The 27,742-nt window shown below is 42.4% G+C and overlaps 2 protein-coding genes across 3 annotated transcripts in view; both read right to left on the reverse strand.

Annotated features, from left to right (window-relative positions):
* Positions 1-13,997, reverse strand: part of LOC110492201 (V-set and transmembrane domain-containing protein 2-like protein) — a 31,210-nt gene extending 17,213 nt beyond the window's left edge. Inside the window, exon 1 of the mRNA XM_021566297.3 lies at positions 13,640-13,997. Within this exon, the coding sequence (XP_021421972.1) occupies positions 13,640-13,757 (118 nt within the window). The 5' untranslated portion in view covers positions 13,758-13,997. The remainder of the gene's footprint in view (positions 1-13,639) is intronic.
* A 6,902-nt stretch (positions 13,998-20,899) lies between these two features.
* The window catches only part of LOC110492202 (beta-catenin-like protein 1), a 40,709-nt gene continuing 33,866 nt past the window's right edge, over positions 20,900-27,742 (reverse strand). Inside the window, exons 14-16 of one of the 2 annotated variants that reach the window (XM_090203231.1) lie at positions 25,198-25,335; positions 23,819-23,891; positions 20,900-21,240 (exon numbers count right to left, since the gene is read on the reverse strand). In XM_090203231.1, the coding sequence (XP_090059357.1) occupies positions 21,152-21,240; positions 23,819-23,891; positions 25,198-25,335 (300 nt within the window). In that variant the 3' untranslated portion in view covers positions 20,900-21,151. The remainder of the gene's footprint in view (positions 21,241-23,818; positions 23,892-25,197; positions 25,336-27,742) is intronic. The other variant, XM_090203232.1, reaches the window with a different exon arrangement.

Raw genomic sequence — 27,742 nt, forward strand, 5'->3', positions numbered from 1 at the left:
TCATATCTCCTTGTAAATCGATCAAATCCCTTTGAATTTCATTTGCCAGACACAAGACACACTTTGTATTGATTCCCCTTTATGGTAGGAAGTGGAGCCTACAGCTTTCTTGTATTCAAAGCAGTGATGTAAGCTGTCATTAAATGGATAGGCTCTCTGTATTGTTTTTTGACGTTGATCATGTTTATTTGTTATCTAGTACAGGCATATGATCTTAAAATAACCCTGCAGAAACAGGAAATGTGAATTATTATGTGAATTATAATGAATGCCCGTTTTTGTAGGATTCATACGTTTTCCGTAAGGGAAACTACCAGAACCTTTTAAAACCTCAAATACACTACAAGTTTTACATTTCCTGCATTGCAGGAAAGTTCTCCTGCAACAGGTTGATAAAATGAAGATCCTCCATCTGTATGAATCATGCCAAATGGGTTTAGAGGGAAAATATGTGGGAATGATTGACAATATTTCTCTTATTAATGCCTACATGACAACATTGACTTAGAAACAATGCTAATTCAAAGATGGCCTGTGTAATGACTAGCACCCTGTCTGCACATCTTAATTAGAGCCCTCAAAGGACTTTGGAAGTTAGATATGAAATGTTTGGAGGAATCATTATCTTCACAATAACACAATAGTGTAAATAGACTTAGACAATCACTACAATCAATGCTGACAAAACTGCAACAGAAATACAGACATGACAGATGAACAAAGGCCCACCCACAATGCAGAGAAATGGATAAGAAAGAAGGAATCTTTTGAGGCTCTGGAAAGCCTGGGAGAGCTCTTGTCATCATTTTCCTTTGAAATGTGGAGTTAGTTAATGAAACCCTGATAAAAGCTAGCTGGAGGTGCTTCTTCATGCTATTGTCTTAATCCAGACTCCCTAAAAAAATCATATTATTTTGTAAGATATACTGTAGCTAATGACAGATAAAAATAGAGATTCACCACATATCCTCGCTGCATGAGACCTTTTCTTGAATCTCATTGATTTCTTTGTGGAATCTTGAAGAAAATGGCCAAAAGGAAGGAGGATTGCAGCCCACACTGTACTGTAAACAGAGAGATGGAGATATATTTGATTGTACAGTATAAAAATGACTGAGTATGGCTGGGATGGGAAATAAACTATTTCTATCATATATTCTCTTGAGATCATATGAGCGAGGCAAGCACTCTGGTAACTTGCTTATTGGAATCTACAGCAGCAGCTTATACTCAGGAGGAGAAATTCTGCTCAAGCCTCCAAATGAAACCTTATTCCAAGTTGCAGTCTGATAGTCACACTGCACAGCACCGACAACATCAAGCCATTACACAACATAAACATCATTTGCATTCTCCTTCTCTGATCCATATTCTGGGCTTGAAGTTGCTGTACCGCAGTGACTCATCTAGAGTTCCACTCTCACCCCCATGAAATTACACTGCAACAGTCTTCGCCTCTCTCGCACACTTTTTAAATATCTCATAACACCGCAACCACAGGAGTCCAACTCTGAATATAAATGCTTCTGTTCTGTAATGTTGAGTTTGAAAGTTTTGAAATCATTCTGCACTAATTTTGGTGGTTAAACACTGTGGTGGGAAAGGTACCCAAATATCATACTTGAGTAAGAGTAAAGATACCTTAATAGAAAATTACTCAAGTAAAAGTGAAAGTCACCCAGAAAAATTCAAGTAAATGTAATTGCAAAAATATACTTAAGTATCAAAAGTAAAAGTATAAATCATTTCACATTCCTTATAATAAGCAAATCAGAAGGCACCATTTTTTTTCAAAATGTTTATTTATGGATAGACATGGCACACTATAACACGCAGACATAATTTACAAATGAAGCATTCGTGTTTAGTGAGCCCTCCATGTCAGAAGCAGTAGGGATGACCATAGATGTTATCTTGATAAGTGAGTGAATTGGACCATTTTCCTGTCCTGTGAAGCATTCAAAATGTAACGAGTACTTTTGGGTGTCAAGGAAAATGTATGGAGTAAAAAGTACATTTATTTTCTTTAGGAATGTAGTGAAGTAAATGTAGTCAAAAATATAAATAGTAAAGTACAGATACCACTAAAAAAGTATTTTTACTTAAGTACTTTACACCACTGGTTAGACAACAGTAGACAAAGGTTGGTAGTTCCCCCCCTTACAATGTAGCTAGCTCTGAAGAACAGCAGTAATCACTGGGAATGAAAGCAGGAACACAAGAAAGAGAGAGAGAGAGCAAGAGAAAAGATTGAGATAGAAAGAGAGAGAGAGTTAGAAAGAGAGATAGTGTGTGAGTGAGAGAGAGAGAGTGTGTGAGAGAGAGAAATACATAACGCAGTACAATCACTCCAGAAACAAAGGGCTAAGCACAATGGAGCCACACTGGCTTCGAATAATGAACTCCTGCATCAAGAATACTGATGCCAAAACTTCAATACTGTCTTCCATTTAATCCACCACTACCATCCACAGCCTTGCCTTGGGCATCTCTCCAACTTGATCTCACTAGAGCTCATTTGGTGCAATCTCTGCTGTTTTGGCTCAAAATCAAAGCTCAAAGAATATTACCTGCCACAGAAAAGAATGTAAAAAGTGACTGAAGTTTCAGCTAAGTTTATCAGAGGTTCTTTAGACAGAGCTCATCGGTTCATATTGTAATGGTAAATAACATTGGGCAATGGACTCAGGACAATGGTGAAGCGTATTAGTGATCTCTGTTATGTGTGGTCAATAAATTCCATGTGGTAGCATTCGTACAGCTCTTGTTCCAGCCATCATCCACAGGGCTGAAGATTTCAAAATGTTTCATCACTAACAGTGTTAGCTACATGTAAAGCCCCACCCCCCACCCTCCACCTTACAGCCCAAAACCCCAGCTCTCAAAACCATTATGATCCATGCTGGGGGTCTGCCTCTGTCGCTTAGAGCTCCTGCTGCTGTGAGATGATGTATGAGGATATTGTTCCTTACAGCACAGCATGTCTGGTATCTGTAAGGCAATCTAGTGATATGAATCATGTCATCATCAGCCTCCTCTTAAGATGTCAGTGTTATGCAGTACAGGAGGGAGCTCTAATGAACTACACATCTCTACTGATCTGGAGGCAGATACTCAAGGATTGTACATGGCACTTTTGAAAATAGAATGTAGATGCGGGAAGAGAGGGTGAACAGGGGGAAGGGAAGGTGAGTGGGATGCCAGAGCGTTCACAAAGGGAGAGAGCGATGGAGAGAGAAAAACACACCAGGGGTGAAGATGGTGTCAGTAGAGAGAGAGAGAGAGAGAGAGAGAGAGAGACAGAGAGAGAGACAGAGAGAGAGAGAGAGGAGAATGAGAGAGAGAGAGAGAAAGAGAGGAGAACGAGAGAGAGAAAGAGGAGAATGAGAGAGAGAGAGAGAGAGAGAAGAACGAGAGAGAGAGGAGAACGAGAGAGAGAGAGAGGAGAACGAGTGAGAGAGAGAGAGAGAGAGAGAGAGAGAGAGAACGAGAGAGAGAGAGAGAGAGAGAGAGAGAGAGAGAGAGAGAGAGAGAGAGAACGAGAGAGAGAGAGAGAGAGAGAGAGAGACATTTGAAGAAGAGGAACTAAGAGGAACTCGAGATAGTGGAGAATAGTGACATTTAAAAAGAGGACATCTTGAGGGCCCTGGGAATGGAAATACATTTACAAAGAACAGAGAATGCACTCTACACACAAAGGGGTGTATTTCTTTTATAGCCTAGTCTGGATTCTTTTAACAAGAAATATCTATTCAAATTTCAGTATCTATAAACACATATGTAGTCACTGCAGCTTTAAACGCCTGGACGAAAAATAGCATGAAAACAAGTTATGAGAGTGATGTGCAATGATGCGCTCTCCCTCCCTAGATGATAGCTGGCCTAGCAGATTCATTAACCTCTGCAGTTGCCCCCACAGACCCAGGCAGAGAGAGGCTTGTCGCTGAGCATAGCCTCTCCCTTTGATTCCTCACTTATCACTGGCAGGCCAGCCAGCTCCATCCACTCCACTGAAATAATTGCCTCTTCTTACGATGCCTGCTTAATATACTGTAAAAAGCAGCGGTCATGTTTCAAAGACACCTGTAAGCTTCTTGAAGACACAGTAAACAGACAGTGACTAACTATCCAAAGGTCATCTGGCTGTTGGTTTGTTTATGCTGTGATGTAATGCATACAGCCCATTTTGAAATGATTCGTCTTTTGCTTTCGTTCTTATGAAGTGAAATTCTCTGTAGATATTTCTGTTTGTAATGAATAGTCTACATGGTTAGGCCTAGTCATTTTCCTGGAAAAAGGTATTGTAAATATTTTGGAGAACAGTGGAAGCTTGGCTAATTGAAATTAAAATATGATTAACCCTCGTTTGAGTCGTACAATTTTTCCATGAGCAATTTTGACACAAGACAGAGATCGAATTTATGCAGCTGATTACAAAAAGTCAATAAAGTGACAATCTGAAAAACAGCTGTCAAACATTATCATACATGTACCTTGTGAAGCCTCTCTGTTCTCAGGACAAAGCTGAAGTCATTGGAGATTTAGGCCTAAAGTATATAACACCACAATGAAATATGTGTCATGTATTTTACAGAGCTTAATAAAGCAGGATTTTGGGTCACAACCAGTAGTTACCATAACAAGCATAAAAGCTCTAAATGATTATGGCCTAGGATGTTTAACATGATCTAGTGGAAATAACAGACATAGCGTCATTCAGAATGATCACATAATAATTCCATGAGACTGTTCATTTCAGCAATTTACAGAAGGGTGTTTATTGGTTATTGTTGTGCATACAAAGCATTTTTCTTGGTACAGCATTTGGGAGATATTGGTAAGAATATCATCATATCTAAATGTTTTAAAAACCAACACTGCAAAAACTCTCCAGTGGGAGAATGTGTTAAATACTCTGTCACTGTTTCATAGAATTTCTGGCTGAGCTAAAAGGACAGAAAAATATTCAACTAGGTTAAACACTGTACCAAATGAGTGATATTACTGTTGTATAAAAAAGAAAGGTCACATGACAGACAAACACTGAGCCCCATGCTGAGCTGCCTGCTTAACAATATGCAAGCAGTATCCTGTAAGACAGGGGGCCTTTGAGTCCATTGACGTATGCAACTAGTGTCTCCTCCATGGCACTGTTTCCACTCTGTTTCATCCGTCACAAAGGAGAGCGATTAAATAGCCTCCCCACAACAATCAATGAATTCAGAGGCAAATACCTCACCTCAGAGATGGGACCATCAATAATCACAACAGTACTTCCTAGGAAAGGCATACAGTAGCTATCCAGAACCTCTATCTGGATTCAAAATGCACTCATCACAATACATCCACACACAACAGCCGACACAGCCAGTTAAAGGTGTGTAATCCACTGAAACCCTTTGTATCTTCATGTAAAAAAGAAAGAAAGGAACATAGAAAACAAAAAAGAGCATATTATTGCTCGTCCTCTTTAAATCTCCCCAGCCAGCTAGCCATCCAAGCCAGTTCTCTGGGGCCAGATACAAATGGTGTGATGCAGCGCTACGAGAGATATCAGCGTTTGGTATCTAATCTTCTCGCCCTCCTAATGCACCCAGGAGTCTCTCTCTCCAGCAGCTGAGACTGAGAGGAGAGCTGATAGCTCAGAGAGCCAGCCAGGGCCAGGATAGGAGAGCAGGAGAGGAGAAGAGCTGGAAGTCTGCCCGACAGTGCTACTGAAATTGCCCGACAGTGCTACTGAAATTCACCTCCACTTAAATCAGCTTCTCCTCCTCAGGCGTTCCTAAGGAGATGCTCATGGGGCAACCTGACACCAAAAATAAGAAATAAACAGGGCCTTTTTTGAGAACATGTAGTCAGGGATTTAACAAAACAGCCATGCTGTCTTTTTTTCATCTCCCTTCACTTGTGGTGACTTTGATGAATGATGTAACTCACTGCTTATGTTTAGCGCTCATCTGAAATAAAGGGAATCTGACAGAAGCAAGCTGGCCGGCCCACTGTGGACTGCAAGTCGGAAGTCCTATATAGACAGGAAAGACTTGGAAAATTCTGTGTTATCTAATACAATAGCAAAAGGTGATTTGCGGTTTCCAAAAGGTAAACACACAAGATCGGGAGCGATTTTGTCAAATTGTTACATGTTTGCAACCTGATAATTAACATGATTTATCAATATAAATTAAAGGTACACTGAAAACCTGGATTCTCACTTTATCCATTGCACAGTTGTTCTTATTGCTCAATCCTAGCTTACCATGAACTCCATGTTTGATCAGCTAGCCTATTTAATGACTGCTACACAGGAGGCTGGTGAGTGGAGGACGGCTCAAAATAATCACTGGAATAGAGTGAAATCAAAATATTAAGTGGTATTAAATACCATTCTATTCATTCCGTTCCAGCCATTATGAGCCCGTCCTCCCCAATTAAGGTGCCACCTGCCACCTATGGCTGAATACCAGTCAATATCCTTCACATAAGAACAGAACACCAGATAAATATAATATGCCTGTCCCACTTTCTCATACCACCCATTTAATCCATTTAAAATAAAACACTTCTGAGAACACCGGCTTTCAACAGTCTCTCTCTATGCCACATCAGTGGAGCCTTTGACAGCATGACTGTAGAGAGAGAGCAGCAATGACTTTGACGTGCCATATTAAAAAGAAAAACAACGGCCTATCAAAAGTGTCACATTTGATAGGCCGAAACACATCAACCGTCTGCAGAAAAGTCCCCAGACATCCAGATATGGTAACACCCTAAAATAAAAAATAAAAAACATAAGCTCATTTCTTTGGCCGCTAATCAAAAGTGACTCTGTGAATACGATGTCCTAATAATAATTTATCTGCAGTAGAATGTATCATCTCTTTTAACTAAATGCCCTTCTTAATGTTATCCTCCATGCCGTCAACTGAAGCGATGACTTCAATCACATCTAACTGGGGACAAAAACTTGTTATTAACTATCCATCATTGTAACCAACACTACTAATGCATCAGTGTAGTCAGATGGCTGAATGTCATGGTATTGCATAATTGTGTATATGATAGCCAGATGACGATCTAATTAGCAACATCTCTATTTGCTATATTTGTGAACATATCATTGTAATAGGCCCGCCGTCCTTGGCCAAAGCACCAATCTAACAGCAAAGTAACTGGATAGAGACAGAACCATTGCTGAAGGGAGCATTAGCTCTGAGCAGGAGGTGTGTGCAGTCAAGCAATACAAAACCACAGAAAAATGTCATTTACCATTCTACATTACTGATAGGTGCAAGCTACCCAGCCCACTAGCCTTTTGAAATACCAAGTAGCCTTTAAAATATTACTGTCAGCAATTAGAGGGACAGGTAAAAGACAGAAACATTGAATATGAAAGCCAGACAGGAGCTAATGGTTGGGTTTTAAACAATCCTGTGAATAACATGCGTGCAGATATCAATTCCCTGTTGTCAAATTGCCTTTCGTACTAACTTTCTCTCAGTTATTCCAACCTTTCTACACTTGCTTAGTGTGTAAAACACAGCCTTGTAGATCATTAAAACCAAGAAAATACCGTGGAACACACTAAAAATACAAAGAGAAACAGAAAAAGTGAGTCTCCTGTGTATTACCATCACCCCCTCTGGCTGAGCCAGCCCATTCCCAGAATGAGATGATTGAACAGTGCTGCTGGGTCTCCATTCACCCACTGTGTGTGAACCAGCCGCTCCACAGCAGCATAATTAGGGCTGGTCACTGGCGAGAAAGAGAAACGGTATAATGGATGTCCCTGTCTCAACATGGCCCCAGGCCAGCCATCTAATTGAGCCAGGCCTCTGATATGGTGGACGGGATCATGATGGCTAGTTAACGCTGTATTTCCACACTGATAACATTGTTTTTCAACACACTGTGTAGGCTACCCGATTGAATAATACTGCAAACTAGCCCACATGCATTCAGTAGCAACATACTGTAAGCCTATTGAAAAGCAGTAACATACATGTGTTTTTACTGGTGTGACCAAAATCCATCTCATGTTTACAAAATAATCCAATTAATCTGCCTGATTACAATAACAAAAAAGTATAATCATAACTGGTAAACAAAGTTGTTTTCTCCAAGCCCTTGAATGTTGTGTAATGCTGATAATGGGAGTAATAATTTGTTGGTGCCCATCAGTGATGTGACACTGATGTCAATCCATATTAGTCATCAAGTAGTTCCCGTGGCGAAGTTTCTAACTCAGTACATATGTCTGTTATTAACTGATCACTTCACACCTAATACTGAGAAAAAGTGGAATAACTCTTTGTTTTCAAGGACAACATTTTTTTTTACGTGGCCTGTCCTTAAAAACAAAGAGGTATTATACTTCAAACATTTACTCAAGCTGCTGTCTTCATTGGTTCGTTTCGGGACACCCATGGGGGCATGCAAGCTATTTGGAGAAGCAAATCTCAGTTCGACTCCACTAAAGCAAATCAGCATGACTCCACTATTCACGCTGACTGCCAACATATGAGCCCTGCCAAGTCCTCTCCAGGAGGTCTGCGATAGCCACCACAGCAGTCATGTGTCTAATGTGAGATAAGCTTGCCCACTCTTCCAACCAGAGCCCAGAAGGATCCCTCCATCCAGTCGTCTTATGATCAAGGCTGGAGGAAATATAGAGGAAATATGGTTTGTTCTCTGTGGGGAGAGCCAGGGAGAATTGGTGACTTCCAGAGACACTGGCATGAAAGGGACAGAGACTGTGACTCTGTATTGCCAGTCAAAAGGCACATATTTTCTTCTCCAAAGTGCTCTGGGGATATGTTTGGCCAGAGACATAAGGACATGAAAGGGAAATGACAAGGAAAAAAGGGGTTCACTTTGAGGCGCTTATACTCCACAAGAGCCATCAGAACTGAATAAACAGAGAGAAAACACATTGCATGACTGCAGCATGACCCTACAGTTTGTAATGGGCTGCGTTTGAAGAGAAAGGAAAAGGAAATGGAGAGAAAGAGAGAGTGAGAAATGGTAAGGAGGTTGTATCAGGAGGCCTGCAATAAGTGCCCTGTCCAATTCAATGCAGGTCTGAAGCCTAGTGGTTAAGAGCGTGGGCCAGTAAACGAAACGTTGCTGGTTCGAATCCCTGAGCCTACTAAGTGAAACATCTGTTGATGTGCTCTTGAGCAAGGCACTTAACCCTAAACGCTCCTGTAAGTTGCTCTGTATAAGAGTGTCTGCTAAATGACAAAAAATCTAATATAAATGGTACTTTATGCTACTGGAACCTTTTGGTCAACAGGGCTTCCCTGCATTACCCACTGCTAGGAGAAATGTTGGTATATAGAACCAAAAATAGTTAAATGGTTTGCTTCATATATGGCCCTCAAAAAGCTTCTATACAACTGCAAAGCATATTTTTTTGTAGTGCAGTTACAGGCTCATCTAAACATCTAACATATATTATACCCACTCATAAAATAGGGAGTGGAGAGGAAGTGTGCCATTCAGAGCAGCTTATCATGCGTACCCTTCCCATCAGAGGGACATCTGTCCCAAGTTGATTCCTCTTGGCTGAGCATGGTAGGGAGAGGAGCCCACCACTGAGAGCAGACCAGAGACTAGCCTGTCAGCCTCTCCTGCTCAGCGTGAGCCTGGCTTAATGAATAGTCAACAGAAACTGCTAAGGCTGAAGCAGGAGTGACTGTAGGCCTAGAGCAGAGAGCAGAGAGAGGACATGGACGTTAGGTGGTTGTTTGTTATATAGCGGCCCATACTATTGTTGAAAAGGAAATTTGAAACATTTGCCTTGACATGTCATATTTTATTCAATAACCTATCGGTTTAAATAATATTACCGGTATATTCATAATCTGTACACTGTTGGCTCTCAGTGTGGGAGTTGCAGGATCTGGTTGTTTCTCTCCTCTTTAGCACTTAATTGATTAATTCATGTCATTTGATTGGCTAGATACAGTGCATTCTGAAAATGTTCAGACCCCTTGACTTTTTCCAAACTTTTTTACGTTACAGCCTTGTTTTAAATTGGAATAAATTGTTTTTTTTCCCTCATCAATCTTTGCACCCCAGTATCTCTACCTGCACATTCATCTTCTGCCGATCTACCATTCCAGTTTTTAATTGCTATATTTTAATTACTTCGTCACCATGGCCTATTTATTGCCTTAACTCCCTTATCATACCTCATTTGCACTCACTGTATATAGACTTTTTGTTTTCTTTTGTTCTACTGTATTATTGACTGTATGTTTTGTTTATTCCATGTGTAACTCTGTGTTGTTGTATGTGTCGAATTGCTACGCTTTATCTTGGCCAGGTCGCAGTTGTAAATGAGAACTTGTTCTCAACTAGCCTCCCTGGTAAATAAAGGTGAAAAACTCAATAACCCATAATGACAAAGCAAAAAGAGGTTTTTAAGAAATGTTTGCAAATGTATAAAATAAAATAAAAATGATATATCACATTTACATAAGTATTCAGACCCTTTACTCAGTACTTTGTTGAAGCAGCTTTGGCAGCGATTACAGCCTTACAAATCTTCTTGGGTATGACGCTATAAGCTTTGCACACATGTATTCGGGGAGTTTCTCCCATTCTTCTCTGCAGATCATCTCAAGCTCTGTCAGATTGGATGGGGAGCATCGCTGCACAGCTATTTTAAGGTCTCTTCAGAGATGTTCAATCGGGTTCAAGTCCGGCTCCGGCTGGGCCACTCAAGGACATTCAGAATTGTCCCGAAGCCACTCCTGCGTTGTCTTGGCTGTGTGCTTAGGGTTGTTGTTCTGTAGGAAGGTGAACCTTCGCCTCAGTCTGAGGTCCTGAGCACTCTGGAGCAAGTTTTCATCAAGATTTCTCTGTACTTTCCCTTGATCCTGACTAGTCTCCCAGTCCATGCCGCTGAAAAACATCCCCACAGCATGATCCTGCCACCACCATGCTTCACTGTAGGTTTCCTCCAGACATGACGCTTGGCATTCATGCCAAAGAGTTCAATCTTGATTTCATCAGACCAGATAATCTTGTTTCTCATGGTCTGAGAATCCTTTAGGTGCTTTTTGGCAAGCTCCATGCGAGCTGTCATGTGCCTTTTACTGAGGAGTGGCTTCTGTCTGGCCACTGACATAAAGGCCTGATTTGTTGAGTGCTGCAGAGATTGTTGTCCTTCTGGAAGCTTCTCCCATCTCCACAGAGGAAATCTGGAGCTCCCACCGGTTTCTTGGTCTCCTCCCTGACCATGGCTCTTCTCCCCCGATTGCTCAGTTTGGCCGGGCGGTGGTTCCAAACTTCTTCCATTTAAGAATAATGGAGGCCATTGTGTTCTTGGGGACCTTCAACGCTGGAGAAATGTTATGGTACCCTTCCCCAGATCTGTGCCTTGACACAATCCTGTCTCAGAGCTCTACGGACAATTACTTCATCCTCTTGGCTTGGTTTTTGCCCTGACATGCACTGTCAACTTTGGGACCTGATATAGACAGGTGTGTGCCTTTCCAAGTCATGTCCAATCAATTTAATTTACCACAGGAGGACTCCAGTCAAGTTGTAGAAACATCTCAAGGATGATCAATGGAAACAGGATGTACCTGAGCTCAATTTTGAGTCTCATAGCAAAGGGTCTGAATACTTATGTAAATAAGGTATCTGTTTTGTATTTGCAAAAATGTCTAAAAAAACATTTTTCGCTTTGTCATTATCATTTTTCGCTTTGTCACTATTGTGTGTATTTCGATGAGGATTTTTTTTATTTAAGCCATTTTAGAATAAGGCTGTAACATAACAAAATGTGGAAAATGTCAAGGGCTCTGAATACTTTCAGAATGCACTGTAAAAATCCCTCTGCATAACAGTTGGTGATGCAGACTGCAGCATTCAGAAAATCTGTAGTGAACTACAAATAATGGATAATGTCAACCGACACAATGACTGCAGGGACATTATATCATATTTAGCCCACCTTGTAGCCTTTCAGGGTCAGTTTACCTGCTCTATGCTATCCCTGTTACCACTAATTTAGGTCAGAAGCAGTGGGAGATTCATGCATCTGTAGAGGTGAAGGCAAGCGGGTGATGGACACAGTTGGCTGTCTGTAATAGCGTGACCTGCATATCATCCTGGTCTATCTGGTTCCAGCCCACTGGCAAGAGGTTAACCCACACACCCTGGAGGAGCAGGTAATTAGGGTTCACACCCTGATACAAATGTAAGCTTTTTTTCTGCACATTCATTTTGGACACCAAGGTGCTTCCCATTTTCAAACTGGGTTACTTGGATAAAGTTTTATCAGCGCAACATATTCCCCGTCTTAAGCTTTTCCATGGTGGACTAACGAGCCCTGGTGAGGCAATGTTCCTCCTCTGCAGTTTTCCTCCTCTGCTTTTCCTTAAATTAAAAGTTAATGAGTCATCAGAGAGATCTCACTTCCGTCCCTAATCACACCACCCAACATCACACTATACTTCACACAACCCAACTATAGAAATGATACCATGCATGTTATCATACTAGTATCTGCTAGTAATACCAGTGGGCATAATAGTGACGTTAGAAATAGTGCTGGCAGAAGTAAGAATCTGATGTTACACTTTGTTCCGGGGTATCATCAGTATCTTGCTCAAGGGCATGGAGGCACTTAGCCTCACACGCAATCTTCTCTTCTCGACAGTCCATTTTTATACACATGCCAAACTTCTGCCCACACATCTGCTGAGCTGACAACCAAGCAGCTGGAATCTCAAACAGATGATGATGAACCCAGACAATACATGTTTATCTGAGTGATGCAACTAACTGTAAAATAGACTGCAGGAAGCCAGAGAGAATGTTGGTGCATCATAAGAGAGAGATGTTTGAATCCTCCAGTTAGTAACAGAATTTTGACCATTGTAGCCTACTATTGGACTACGCACTGCTTAAATGGCACTTGTTATCCACTACATTCTGAAAAAGATGAGTATTGTGTCAGAATATAGGCTTGATGTATTCAACCACCTGCAGTGGTTCTTTCAACGGTTAATTTTCAGAAGCTGATCATTACATTGTTGTAACTATACAATTACGAGGCCAAAATCAAAGCAACCCAGCAGACATAGTTTTGTTGAAAGAAATAGATATCTTCCACACACATATATTTGGATAAATACAGTTGATTGAGATGAACATTACATTTTCAATAACAATATGTCATTCAGCAATGTGGAGAGTTGCACCCCCACGAGGTATTTTCATCATAATATTTCTGCCCCCACTATTGTCCTGATATGACGTAAATAGGATTGTCAGTGTGCTAAGTATTAACTTTTATTTCACAGAAAAAAACGGTATCTACAGATTTGTACATAAACAAATGAAAAAAAGTTAAATAACAGTGCATATAGAACATGAATTAGCTGCCGGCGCTTGACTACCGGCAATATTCATGTGCAAAATAAATCCCTCATCCTTCTACCTCAGGTGTTCCCTTTATAAAGAAAAACACCTTTGCATCAGTTGCCTCCGCCCTGATCGTAAGCTACTCTCCCCCTATAACCGCAGTATCTTCCTGGTGTTTACTGTCAATTGTTCCTTTCCGCATGTTGCACACTAATATCATTAGAATTTAACCGAATAAAACATTAGGACAGAAACGTACCGTTCCCGGAGATGTGGTTCTCTACCTCTGCATGTCCACCTTGCCTTGTGGAGGCACTAAGTTGGATGTAGAGTCCCATGTAATGTAAAGTCCCTACTATTACCCCAAAGGCTCCCATCTCTTTTATTTGAGATTCCGTATTCTTTGCCACTCTCTCACATTAGGTGTACTAAGTTTACAAGATCAAATCCAGGCAACGTGTTGTATAGATAGACCCGGATTTTAAACAAAAGCGCAGATCGCAGATATGAAGCGATTTGATGGTGCAGCCACCCTCTAGTGCAAATCGCTGATTGATACCTCGCTTCAGCTCGTTCGGCTCTGGATGCGGCGGAGGGAGATTTCTCCTCACACACAGAAAGGGGAGTGAGTGCCTTGCAATGGGGAATATCAATTAGGCGGAATGATCTGAGCAGGTTATTTGTTCATTAAACTTTTACAAGACGGTCATTTTTAAAGCTGTATGACCATCCATCTTTGACAAACTATATCTATCTGTCTGCATTTATAGCATACAAAAACAAACTAAGACAACTGATGCAACACATAAATTAACATGTTCAATTAACCCTGGTAGGACATCAACAGGTGGAGAATTTATGAATGTCTTTGCCTACATCAGTCACATGTTGCTAATCAGGATTCCAATAACTGGAGTTTGCTTTATTGGCTAAGTGTCCAATGCACAGTTAATGCACAGTTAATGTATTCAGCTCCACTTGACAGTTAAGATAGAATTTGAGAAAGAGGTATATTGAGGACAATTCATAGCTTTGGGGGAAAATATTTTCCTGATCGTAAAGCCTAACATAGGGTATTGTCTCCAGTCTGGTCGTAAAAGCACACAGACACATCACAGCCATTTCAGGGACCAAGGACACAGCACTGCACAATCAGCCCCTTGGACAGTGCCAAACTGACAGGATGCGCTCTTCGCCCTGGATGCACAGTTGCACACAGCACATACAGTGGACAGACTGTGGGATATACAGTGCCTTAAGAAAGTATTAATACCCCCTGACTTATTCCACATTTTGTTGTGTTACAGCCCAAATTCAAAATTGATTAAAAATAATGTTTTCCCTCAGCCATCTACACACAATACCCATAATTACAAAGTGGAAACATGCTTTTTGGATTATTTTGCAAATTGATTGACAATTAAATACAGAAATATCTCATGTACATAAAGTATTCACACCCCTGAGTCAATACTTTGTAGAAGCACCTTTGCCAGCGATGACAGATGTTTTCCACACCTGGATTGTTCAAAATTTGCCCATTATTCTTTTCAGAATTCTTCAAGCTTTGTCAAATTGGTTGTTGGTCATTGCTAGACAACCATTTTCAGGTCTTGCCATAGATTTTCAAGTAAAAAAAGAGAGGAGAGAGGTACTCAGTAATGTGTTGTATTGGATTTGCCCCAAACATTAGACTTTGTATTCAGGAGAAAAAGCGTATTGCATTGCCACATATTTTGCAGTATTAATATAGTGCCTGGTTGGAAATGGGATGCATGTTTAGGAATATTTTAATTCTGTTCAGGTTTCCTTCTTTTTGCCCAGTGAATTAGGTTAGTGTTGTTTAAGTTCTCCTATCACAGTCATTAGACTAACTGTTTTATGTCATCATTGGCTTCATGGTGAAATCCCTAAATGGTTTCCTTCCTCTCCAGCAACTGAGTTAGGAAGGACACCTGTATCTTTGTAGTGGCTGGATGTATTGATACACCATCCAAAGTGTAATTAATAACTAATAGGTGCTCTTCTTTGCGAGGCAATGGAAAACCTCCCTGGTCTTTGTGGTTGAATCTGTGTTAGAAATTCACTGCTTGACTGAGGTAACTTACAGATAATTGTATGTATGAGGTACAGAGATGAGGTAGTCATTCAAAAATAACATTAACCACTATTACTTCAAATAGGTCCATGCAACTTATTCTATGACTTGTTAAAAGCACATTTTTACTCTGAACTTATTTAGGCTTGCATAAACAAAATGATTGAATACTTGACTCAAGACATGTCAGCTTCTCACTTTTTTATTAATTTGTAAAATTGTCAAAAAACATAATTCCACTGACATTATGGGGTATTGTGTGTAGGCCAGTGACCCCAAAATATATTCAGGCTGTAACACAACAAAATGTGGAAAAAGTCAAGGGGTGTGAATACTTTCTGAAGGCACTGTAGCACAATCCATCGGGAATAGAATTTGTCATAAATCAACACAATTATCTTCTTCACAGAATTAATAACCACATAATTAATAATTCACTCGGTTGCAGCCACACATGTACTCTCATATTTACTAACTTAAATGTCTTGTGTTTAGAGATGGATACATTTGATGATAAGTTACATCTATTTTGTTTTATGAGCTGTTCAAGGAAAACAGGCTGGAGCAAACATTTTCAGAATTGAAGAGCACAATTAGGAAGATCATGTGGTTAATAATGTTCATTCACAGTGACCTCTGCATGAGATATATCATTACAACCTTCATGGTAAAGGAGCTAAGGGCCTGATATTACATCTTCCACCAGAAACCAATTATTCAATAACATTGAAATTGCAGTTTGTCTTCCCACTTACACCATGTACACTGCAAGGAACCAGGGAGAAAAATCACAGCACACGGTGTTCAATTCAATCACTTGGAAAATACAATTATTCTACTTCCTCTCAGCTGTGAAATTGCTGTACAACCACTGTTAACATGGTGGTGTCATAATCACTGATAAGAGATGCGTGGGGTACCTTCCTGCCAATACAATATGCAAATAACAATTCTCTCCTTATAAGCGATATTAGAGGCCAGCTTGCAGAGCAGCTGTTACGCTGTTGGAGAACGGCCTCCTTTGCCTCATCCCTGCCGCGACGACGCCACTGCAACGTGAGACAGGAGTGATTGGCATGGCAAGATTGCTCCCACATGTTCTCAATAAACATTGCTATGGTGATGATGTCATTGAGCCTCTGCTCGAGCCTGGGCCGGGGGCTCGCACTCATTTGCATGTTAAGTTTGATGCTGTGGCAGAGCATCAATAAAAATGCACTCCCTCATGACACGCTTGAAGGCATATGGTCTCCTCTAATGCATCACACATACAAACACACAAACACAATACAATTCAGGATTCATTGAAACTACTTTACGATCCTAGTTACCAGGGAGATCACCATCCACGGGGACACACAGCCCGAACGATCATCTCCCCACAATTTCCAACCAACGCGTCTCCGGTACTCCAGTCCTCTAATCATTTGAATGTGTTGACAGTTGGAGAAATTGCTTGAGCTGCGCTGAGAATTCGAAAAGTATGAAAGCCAACGGTCCAATATTCTAGAACACTGCTGTGCGTACCCATACAAGTTTAGGACTCTTATGATAAACCGTTTAGACTGAACGTCTGCGAGCAAAATGAAGCATTCCATTTCTAAAACAACTGAATATTGAATTATGTCAACATCTGCGGTGAGCAAAGTGGCAACAGGGCCATGAGGCATAAACATAAACAAGAGTAAACAAAGGCATGGCACAGAAAGCTGCACTATTTAAAGTTCCAAGTCATCTGAATTGATCTCAACATCAAATGATTTCTGGTAAACAACTAAGTACCTTACTGTGATTGTTTTAAATTAAAATGGTAAAAAATAAGTAAAAATAGCTTCTTAGCTAAATGCAATTTCTCAAACAAAAATTTTGATAGGAATGGGAGTGGTCTGAGAGGGGTCTAATGGGAGGGATGTGTAACCTGTAAAGAACTGTTATCCCTTACAAAAATGTTGTTTTTCAACAAACTTTCTGCCAGTTTGTGGCAAATTTGATGCAAACTAAATAGTATACCACAATGTTCACAGAAGTTTGCAAATGCTCGCCACTAGTGGTGAAACTGGCAATCCTTTGGCAACAATAATATTTATTGCCACAGTTGGCAAACAGTTCACCAGAGGTTAGTGGCCAACAGTTCACAATGCAGATAGCCCAGTTAGCCAATGTGCAGGGACACTGGTTGGTCGGGGCAATTGAGGTAGTATGTACATTAATGTATAGTTAAAGTGACTATGCATACACGATAAACAGAGAGTAGCAGCAGTGTAAAAGAGTGGTGAGGGGCACACAATGCAATAGTCCGGGTAGCCATTTAATTACCTGTTCAGGAGTCTTATGGCTTGGGGGTAAAAACTGTTGAGAAGCCTTTTTGTCCTAGAATTGGCACTCCGGTACCACTTGCCATGCGGTAGTAGAGAGAGCAGTCTATGAATGCGGTGGCAGGGGTCTTTGACAATTTTTAGGGCCTTCCTCTGGCACCGCCTGGTGAAAAGTCCTGGATGGCAGGCAGCTTAGTGATGTACTGGGCCGTACGCACTACCCTCTGCAGTGCCTTGCGGTCAGAGACTGAGCAAATGTTGTACCAGGTAGTGATGCAACCAGTCAGGATGCTCTCGATGGTTCAGCTTGAAGCTCCTCAACCTGCTCCACTACAACCCCGTCGATGAGAAAGGGGGCATGCTCGGTCCTCCTTTTCCTGTAGTCCACAATCATCTCCTTAGTCTTGGTTACGTTGAGGGATAGGTTGTTATCCTGGCACCACCCAAACAGGTCTCTGGGCTCCTTCCTGTAGGCTCTCATCATTGTCGGTGATCAGGCCTACCACTGTTGTGTCGTCGGCAAACTGAATGGTGTTGGAGTCGTGCCTGGCCATGCAGTCGTGGGTGAACAGGGAGTACAGGAGGGGACTGAGCACGCACCCCTGGGGGGCTCCAGTGTTGAGGATCAGCGTGGCAGATGTGTTGCTACCTAACCTCACCACCTAGGGGGCGGCGCGTCAGGAAGTCCAGGATCCAGTTGCAGAGGGAGGTGTTTAGTCCCAGGATCCTTAGCTTAGTGATGAGCTTTGAGGGTACGTTGAATGCTGAGCTTTGATCAATGAATAGCATTCTCACATAGGTGTTCCTTTTGTCCAAGTGGGAAAGGGCAGTGTGGAGTGCAATAGAGATTGCATAATCTTTGGATCTGTTTGGGTGGTATGCAAATTGGAGTGGGTCTAGGGTTTCTGGGATAATGGTGTTGATGTGAGCCCTTACCAGCCTTTCAAAACACTTCATGCATACGGACGGGAGTGCTACGGGTCTGTAGTCATTTAGGCAGGTTGCCTTCGTGTTCTTGGGCACAGGGACTATGGTGGTCTGCTTGAAACATGTTGGTATTACAGACTCAATCAGGAACATGTTGAAAATGTCAGTGAAGACACCTGCCAGTTGGTCAGCACATGCCCGGAGCACACATCCTGGTAATCCGTCTGGCCACGCAGCCTTGTGAATGTTGACCTGTTTAAAGGTCTTACTCACGTCGGCTACGGAGAGTGTGATCACACAGTCGTCCGGAACAGCTGATGCTCTCATGCATGCCTCAGTGTTGCTTGCCTCGAAGCGAGCATAGAAGTGATTTAGCTCGTCTGGTAGGCTCGTGGCTGTGCTTCCCTTTATAGTCTAATAGTTTGTAAGCCCTGCCACATAAGACGAGCGTTGGAGCCGGTGTAGTACGATTCAATCTTAGCCCTGTATTGCCGCTTTGCCTGTTTGATGGTTCGTCAGAGGGCATAGCGGGATTTCTTATAAGCTTCCGGGTTAGAGTCCCGCACCTTAAAAGCGGCAGCTCTACCCTTTAGCTCAGTGCGAGTGTTGCCTGTAATCCATGACTTCTGGTTGGGCTATGTACGTACAGTCACTGTGGGGACGACATCCTCAATGCACTTATTGATAAAGCCAGTGACTGATGTGGTGTACTCCTCAATGCCATCGGAAGAATCCCGGAATATGTCTGTGATAGCAAAACAGTCCTGTAGTTTAGCATCTGATTCATCTGACCACTTTTTTGTAGACTGAGTCATTGGTGCTTCCTGCTTTAATTATTGCTTGTAAGCAGGAATCAGGAGGATAGAATTGTGGTCGGATTTACCAAATGGAGGGCAAGGGAGAGCTTTGTACGCGTCTCTGTGTGTGGAGTACAGGTGATGTTGATAGAAAATAGGCAGAACTGATTTAAGTTTCCCTGCATTAAAGTCTCCAGCCACTAAGAGCGCCACCTCTGGGTGAGCGGTTTCCTGTTTGCTTATTTCCTTATACAGCTGACTGAGTGCGGTCTTAGTGCCAGCATCCGTCTGTGGTGGTAAATAAACAGCCACAAAAAGTATAGCTGAAAACTCTAGGCAAGTAATGTGGTGAAAACTCTAGGCAAGATATTCTACTTCAGGCGAGCAAAATCTAGACTTCCTTAGATTTCGTGCACCAGCTGTTTACAAATATGCACAGACCCCCCCCCCCCAGCTCTTTGTCTAATCCGAGGTGAATGATCACTGTCCTCATATCCAGATGCTCTTTGTCTAATCCGAGGTGAGTGATCACTGTCCTGATATCCAGAAGCTCTTTGTCTAAACCGAGGTGAGTGATCGCTGTCCTGATATCCAGAAGCTCTTTGTCTAATCCGAGGTGAGTGATCACTGTTCTGATATCCAGAAGCTCTTTGTCTAATCCAAGGTGAGTGATCACTGTTCTGATATCCAGAAGCTCTTTTCAGTCATAAGATACAGTTGCAGAAACATTATGTACAAAATAAGTTACAAATAACACGAAAATAAACATAATAGCACAATTGGTTGGGCACACGTAAAACTGCTGCCATTTCTTCCAGCGTCATTTAAAAAAATCTGTGGCAACAGTTTACCAGAAGTTGACAACACAATGATTCTCACTAACTCCATTGCTCATGAATAAACCAAAGCCCATATCACAGAGTCTGCTTTCCAAGCACATTTCAGTTTCTACTAAAATCTGCGAATAAGGCCTACCCGCCCCATTGGGATTGCCAAGGAAGTCATCTGAACAGACATGGTGCAGTATGATACCAGCACCTTTATGTCATCATGGGAATCCCAGGCATCAGACCACATTACCACTACCTGTAGGGTGTCACGCTGTGATTTCACAACCCAACTGCGGCAGTCCTTCTGTGTAGAGGAGGCATACTGTATATTCAGACATCCTCCCATTAAATATGTATGCTTGAGATATAAATACCATTCTAGTCTTGCCAGATGATGACAAAAGGCCTGAGAGTAGTTGACGCACAACCTAAAAGAAGCATAGACATCATGTCCTTGGCCTACACAGTCTTCCCTCAATCCCTTCCCTCTTACAGCTAACACAACCCTGCCAACAGCAACAATGTGGGAAATAATTACACATAATTCACCTGCACAGAAAACAATCTTATCCGGATGGGATTTTATTACAAAATACACAAATCAAACAACAAACATGTGAGTCTGAAAGAGTTGCAGTCTAAGATTGCACATCTTTGTTATTATATTTTGAGTCACTATAGTCCAGCACACAGAGCGCAGTCAATACAGCTTCTCTGCACCTGCTGGACACTGGTATCTTCTGTCTGTGAGTGTGTGGAGACCCTCTGTTCTGGTCAGGTACTCCTCCCAGGGATTGGTTAGGGTTAGAAGTTCTCCAGCAGGTCCATAATCCTCTTCTGCTCACTCTCTTTGAACTCCTCACTCTTTCCGTCCCCGATGTTTTCAGCATACTCTGAAAAAAGACAAATCCCCAAGTTTAGTTTGGCGCAGTCTTCTTTTGAATCAAACCACTCCATGGGCATGGTTCCTGTAATCCACACAAATCAAAGGAATTGAAACTTAGGAGGATGTTCCTGAATGACAATGACATAACCGCTCTTTTCCTCTCTCTCACGCCCACACAGGAATACATGCATGAACACTGAACACACCAAGTTTCCCCATACGCATGTTAAATAACCCGTGGCTTAGTGCCGAGGCCAGAATACAAAAAAGGAGAGATATAGAAAAGGCTGCAGTCTGCAACCTAAAAATCTAGGATATACATTTTTCTAAAACTGAATCTCCAACCCTATGTAGATCCAGTGTTGTGCTCTAGCAGTGCAGTACGTTTATTCCTATATCCCCTGACTTACACCTTGTCTCTCAAGGGTACATACTTCAGCCTATATTCCCTGCCAACTCACACTAGACTCTTCTTTAACTGAGGCAAACTCGCTGTGGAACGCCAGGCAGTCACACAGGCGTAGCCTCTGAAAGCAGCAGTCTATTTGTGAGTCTAATGTGGAGGGGTGTGCTGTCAGAAGCCCAGCGCAGGTAGCCCCTCTTGCAGGATTACCAGTAAAGCCTGTGGACCCTTGAGAGAGGAGATCAAAAACAAAGTTTCTCTTTTAAATGCCAGAGAATAAAAGAGTTTCTGACAATGGCCTGAGGCAAGGGGAAAAACATGGCTTCAATAGACTGCTGGGGTGAATCATAAGGAGTTCACACAGAGGATTCATCTCCTCATGAGATTCAGTAACCATGACCATGAGCAGAAATTCAAGAGACTCGCACACACTTTCTAACACAGAGCGGCGCTCTGAATCTCATATTCATGATGACTGATAGTAAAACTATACACAGTGGTATTAAGCACTAACAAAAAACAAGACTCCAAATATTTTCTTGAAGTCCTAGATTCTACATCATACCCTGCTCATTCAGCCCCGAATGTGTGTGAGCCAGCAGGATTCCACAAATGACCCACACAATCTCAATATCCCCTAGAATTAGCCTCAAGAAGACAGGCCCACTCTCCAAAATCATGGGCTGGCATTCTAAGGCGCTCTTCCTGTCACTGTGGCGACCAGGCTGAGGGGAATATGGCGTGACAAACGCTGCTACCATTTGCCGGGTCACCGACTAAGGCTTCCTGCTCGATCGCAAATGTTGCACTTAATTTTCGAGCCAGTCTCACTGTCGACAAGTAGGTTAATCATTAAGGATCCCAGCCTGCAAACTTACAGAATGGAGAAACCTTTGAAATGGACCACTCCTGACACTTCACCTGTCAACTCTGATGTGTCACCGATGAGGCTATGAGCTGAAGAGAACAGGGAGTGCAGACTGAGGCAGTGCTTGTCAAGACACTCCGAAGAACTGCAATGCTTAATTTCTCCCAAGAATAACACCTTCAATCTATAGGTTGTAGTCTTATGCAAGACTTCAAAACCTTCGACAGCACCGGTTGGGAGGGTATGGCAGTCACACACACACACACGGGATCATCATGCTTCTGGATGGTATCGTCCACCACACGTGACTTCACAGGTTGGGCCCTTTTACTGAGCAGCTGTCGATCGGAGCTAGTTTAGAAAGCTACATTACATTATTAATTCCAACACAGTTTCATTGATACCTTGGTTCCACAGAACCTCCCACTCTGAGCTGAGGGCCAAGAGTCCCCATCTGGTGGGAGCCCATCAGACATTAAGGTAATTTCACCCGGCCTGGCCAGACCGCTGAGGCTGCTGGAATGTAGAGGCCTGGACAGACAACCTATATCATCTGGAGCAGACAGAATGTAATATACCTAGTGTATCATTCAACAGAAGTAATAATCTAGTATTACAATTTATTCTCAAGCTCCATATTATCCATAGAACGGGTGTGATAATAGGCAGCAATAAAAAAAATCTCTACATTTGGTCATCTCAAATTCATCAGTGGTCCACTCCAGACAGCCTTCACTTTCATTCTAAAAGATCAGGGTCAAGTTCAGAGCCATTGACATTCTCTCTGAATGTATTTAAACTGTTCATGCTGCCAAAGCCATGTCCAATGCAGGAGTCAGCCTTTTAATGGGGAAGATCAGGGAGGACCTTCCCACTAATGGGCACCCACACAGTGTCAGTCTCACACAGACGAGGGCAGCTGAGCATGAATGTAAGTAAGTAGTAACTGTTGGCTTTCGAAGGAGACAGGGGACATGGGGCTAGTGCTGCACATCAACATGAGACTCGCTACCCTGTCCAAGCTGTGACATGATGGATGTCTCTATTTACATCATTACATGTCATCAGGGCTGAGAGCCATACCGTCCACAGCTTCCTGGTCTTAGTTGACAATGACAGAGGTTAATAAATAACTCAAAATACAATCACATTAATATATAAACTAAAAACAGATAGTACACATGTATTTATGGCTTTTAGGTAAAGAAGGAAGGAGTGAGGCTGGTAAATAGGCTAGATGTTGTATGGCTTCGGAGTAGATCCATGTCAGTGCTAGTCTCTCTGCCTCTAGCAGGGTGTGACGTGGACCCTCACCTCTCATGATGTGCCGCACCACTTTGACAGAGCCTCCCCTCAGGTTCAGGATCTGATGCACCCTCTGCTGCAGCTGAGAGGAGAAAGGACAAAGGGTCATGACTGAATCACTAATAATGCTAGCATACTGTACACTTTGCCTCTGTGACATTGTACAGTTACTATATCACTCAGAAGTTAAGCTAAAAAGATAGTGTCTTGACAACTTCAAATTAGTGGATTTGGCTATTTCAACCACACCCGTTGCTGACAGGTGTATAAAATCGAGCACACAGACATGCAATCTCCATAAACAAACATTTGCACATCCTATGACACCACCTATGCAAAAAGTCAGTTCATAAAATTTCTGCTCTGCTAGAGCTGCCCTGGTCAACTGTAAGTGCTGTTATTGTGAAGTGGAAATGTCTAGGGTCAACAACAGCTCAGCCACGAAGCGGTAGGCCACAACTCACAGAACGGGCCGCTGAATCGCGTAGCTCGTAAAAATCGTCTGTCCTTGGTTGCAACACTTACTACAGTTTTCCAAACTGCCTCTGGAAGCAACGTCAGGACACAAGAACCGTTAGGCTGGACCTTCATGAAATGGGTTTCCATGGCAGAGCAGCCACACACAAGCCCCCCCCAAAAAATAAATAAATAGGCAAACGCAATGTCAAGCATCGGCTGGAGTGATGTAAAGCTCGCCGTCATTGGAAACAAGTTCTCTGGCGTGATGAATCACACTTCACCATCTGGCAGTACGACGGACAGATGCCAGGAGAAAGTTACCTACCAGAATGCATAGCGCCAACTGTAAAGTTTGGTGGAGGAGGAAAAATGTTCTGGGGCTGTTCATGGTTCGGCCCCTTAGTTCAAGTGAAGGGAAATCGTAACTCTACAGCATACAACATTCTAGAGGATTCTGTTTCAGCATTACAATGCCCCCGTGCACAAAGTGAGGTCCATACAGAAATGCTTTGCTGAGATCGGTGTGGAATAACTTCACTGGCCTGCACAGAGCCCTGAACTCAACCCTATCGAACACCTTTGGGATGAATTGGAACACCGACTGCGAGCCAGCCTAATCACCTAACATCAGTGCCTGACCTCACTAATGCTCGTGGCTGAATGGAAGCAAGTTCCTGCAGCAATGTTCCAACATCTAGTGGAAAGCCTTCCCAGAAGAGTGGAGGCTGTTATAGCAGTAAAGGGGGGGACCAACTCCATATTACTGCCCATGATTTTGGAATGAGATGTTCGACGAGCAGGTGTCTACATACTTTTGGTTGTGTAGTGTACCTACAAGGTACCAAATACAAGTAGCTGAATCTTCATATGTACTCTCTGCATACAGTAGGTATTTTTCATATTTAATGTAAATCAGCCCATGGCCCTACCTGGGATATCCCTGAGTTGCTGATCTCCACCATGATATAACAGAGCAACTGGAGGACAAACAGCCCAGCATCCAGCCTCCGTAGGTAGAACTCATCCTCCATCACATCATCCAGAATCTCACCACGTTTAACCATGTCCTGTTACACACACACACACACACACGGATAAAAACATAATTAAAGAAATAATATTCAAGTGTTATTTGTCAACCTTTCCAAATCCAATCTCTTTATTGATCAAGTCAACACACATATCAATTGATTTAAGAGTTAAGTGGCCAGGGGGTCTGCTCTGCTGCTTCTGCTCGCATGCACACCTGCATAGTTATCCATCTTAACAAAGCTGTCCATATGCCAATAACGTATGGCTGTCAAAACACAACGGCCACATTAATCATCATGAGCCATGCAACCGGACCGAGAAGAAGCGGCTTCTAGCATGTGGTGCATAACTCCTAACCATGACGACTTGACACCTGAGAAGAACTGCAACAGAACCGTGATGTGCATGTTAGCTCTCACCCTGCTGTCAGCCCAGGTGGAGAACATGACAGTTGGCATTCTTTACTGGATATAATTGCACCAATAGACATCAGCCTCCCCCTCAGGACTAAATCTATTTTCAAGGGATATTCTGGCATCAGAGAGGGAGGCATATTGCTGGCATGCACACAGCAGCAGTCAGTGTGCTCTAGTAGTCATACACAAGGGCATCCAACAGGAATATTAATCCGTGCTCTATATATGAGCAAACAAACAGGATCCTTTAAAGAGGTTTGTGATGAAAACAAACTGCTCTTCAAATGTGGATCCAGAGGGCAGTACCGAGTGCTTGACATTCAGATTCAAATACTGACGCCTGTCAGTTGACTTTAATTTGAAAGCATTACAACATTGAAGGGCTCCATTTCTTTAAATAAATCATATCAAGACACATTCAAGCTAGGCTAATTTATCTTTAGTATGCTAATATCAAAGACTAAACTATTTTGGGACATGTAAGCATTTGCAACTCTAGCCTATTTAGATGTGAAACTATAGACCTACCCATGATTGAAACAATGTTTAAAAAGACATCTGGTGATATCGCTGGTGCAGCTTTCAGAACAAAACTCCTGCCTGTTCTGAGACGGTCATTTCATATAGGCTACTGCATCAGACCAAGTGGATAAAAAAATGTCTGTATATGCTAATGTATAGCGAACCCTAGGGACAAGGGGACTGGCAAACCTACCAGCTAGTCTGTCCTCATTAATCTGAAAATAATTGGAGTGGAGAAAAACTTTTTCAAAGGAAGCCTGGACGACTTAATCAAGGAATGAGGCCTGACAACCAACCACCAAGGAGAAAGTAATGAGGACCGATTTTCAGTCTCTTCTCCATTCCACATCCTGGTCCAGTACAGGTGTTAATATGACAACAGCAAAATGGAACAAATGCTGGCTCCATGCTTTTCCTCTGGTGGAATGCAAAGAATTAAAGTTACTTCTTTGTCAGCACTTTCCCTGAGCTTACTGTAGCCCTCCGTACACCAGAGGGCTTACCGAATCAGCTTACTTGTGTGGTGTAAGAGTAGGTGATAAAACTTGAACAGGGAGAGATGCTGATTTTCACTTTTGATAGTTGCACAGATTAACATTTAGGCTTTTCAGAAATCAAATGGCATTTCTCTATTTTGATCCTACCCTAGGTAATAGAATCCCAGAAATACAGGCAACCACCTACACACAAACGTACACACTTTAAGCCATCACAAGGATCAATAAGACTCCAGTGGTTGGCTGGGAGATGATGCTGCGCAATAGGACCGATCCCTACCCAGCTCCCATCAATCCCACAGCACACAGCCCTCCTACACACAGAGGCTGAGGCAATGGATGTCTGAGCAATAGCTCCATTCTCTTAATGAGGCTGGAGCAGGTAAGGGGAGGAAGACAGGAAGCAGGGAGAGAGAGAGAGGAGCAAAAATATCCAAAAAGCATTGAAACCATCCACCAACACTTAAAATTGGATGAAAGGTAAACTACATGACCAAAAGTATGTGAACACCTGACATCAAACATGTCATTCCAAAATCATGGGCATTAATATGGAGTTGGTCCCCCTTTGTACTATAACAGCCTCCAATCTTCTGGGAAGGCTTTTCACTAGATGTTGTAACATTGCTGCAGGAACTTGCGTCCATTCAGCCACAAGAGCATTAGTGAAGTCGGTCACTGATGTTGGGCGATTAGGCCTGGCTCGCCGTCGGCATTCCAATTCATCCCAAAGGTGTTTGATGGGGTTGAGGTCAGGGCTCTGTGCAAGTTCTTCCATACCGCTCACAGCAAACCATTTCCGTATGGACCAAACTTTGTTCACGGGGGCATGGGCCCTTCCCCAAACTGTTGCCACAAAGTTGGAAGAACAGAATAATCTAGAATTTAGGGCTGACCCCAATTAGTCAACTGGTAGATTGTTTGGTCATTAGGCTGTTGTTCGACCGAGATTATTTCAGTCAAGCAGTAACAAATAGATAGCACAGGAGGTTGTGGCACTTTAACTG

The sequence above is a fragment of the Oncorhynchus mykiss genome, chromosome 16 (assembly GCF_057628025.1).
Source record: "Oncorhynchus mykiss isolate SJ-2025 chromosome 16, ASM5762802v1, whole genome shotgun sequence".
Taxonomy (NCBI): domain Eukaryota; kingdom Metazoa; phylum Chordata; class Actinopteri; order Salmoniformes; family Salmonidae; genus Oncorhynchus; species Oncorhynchus mykiss.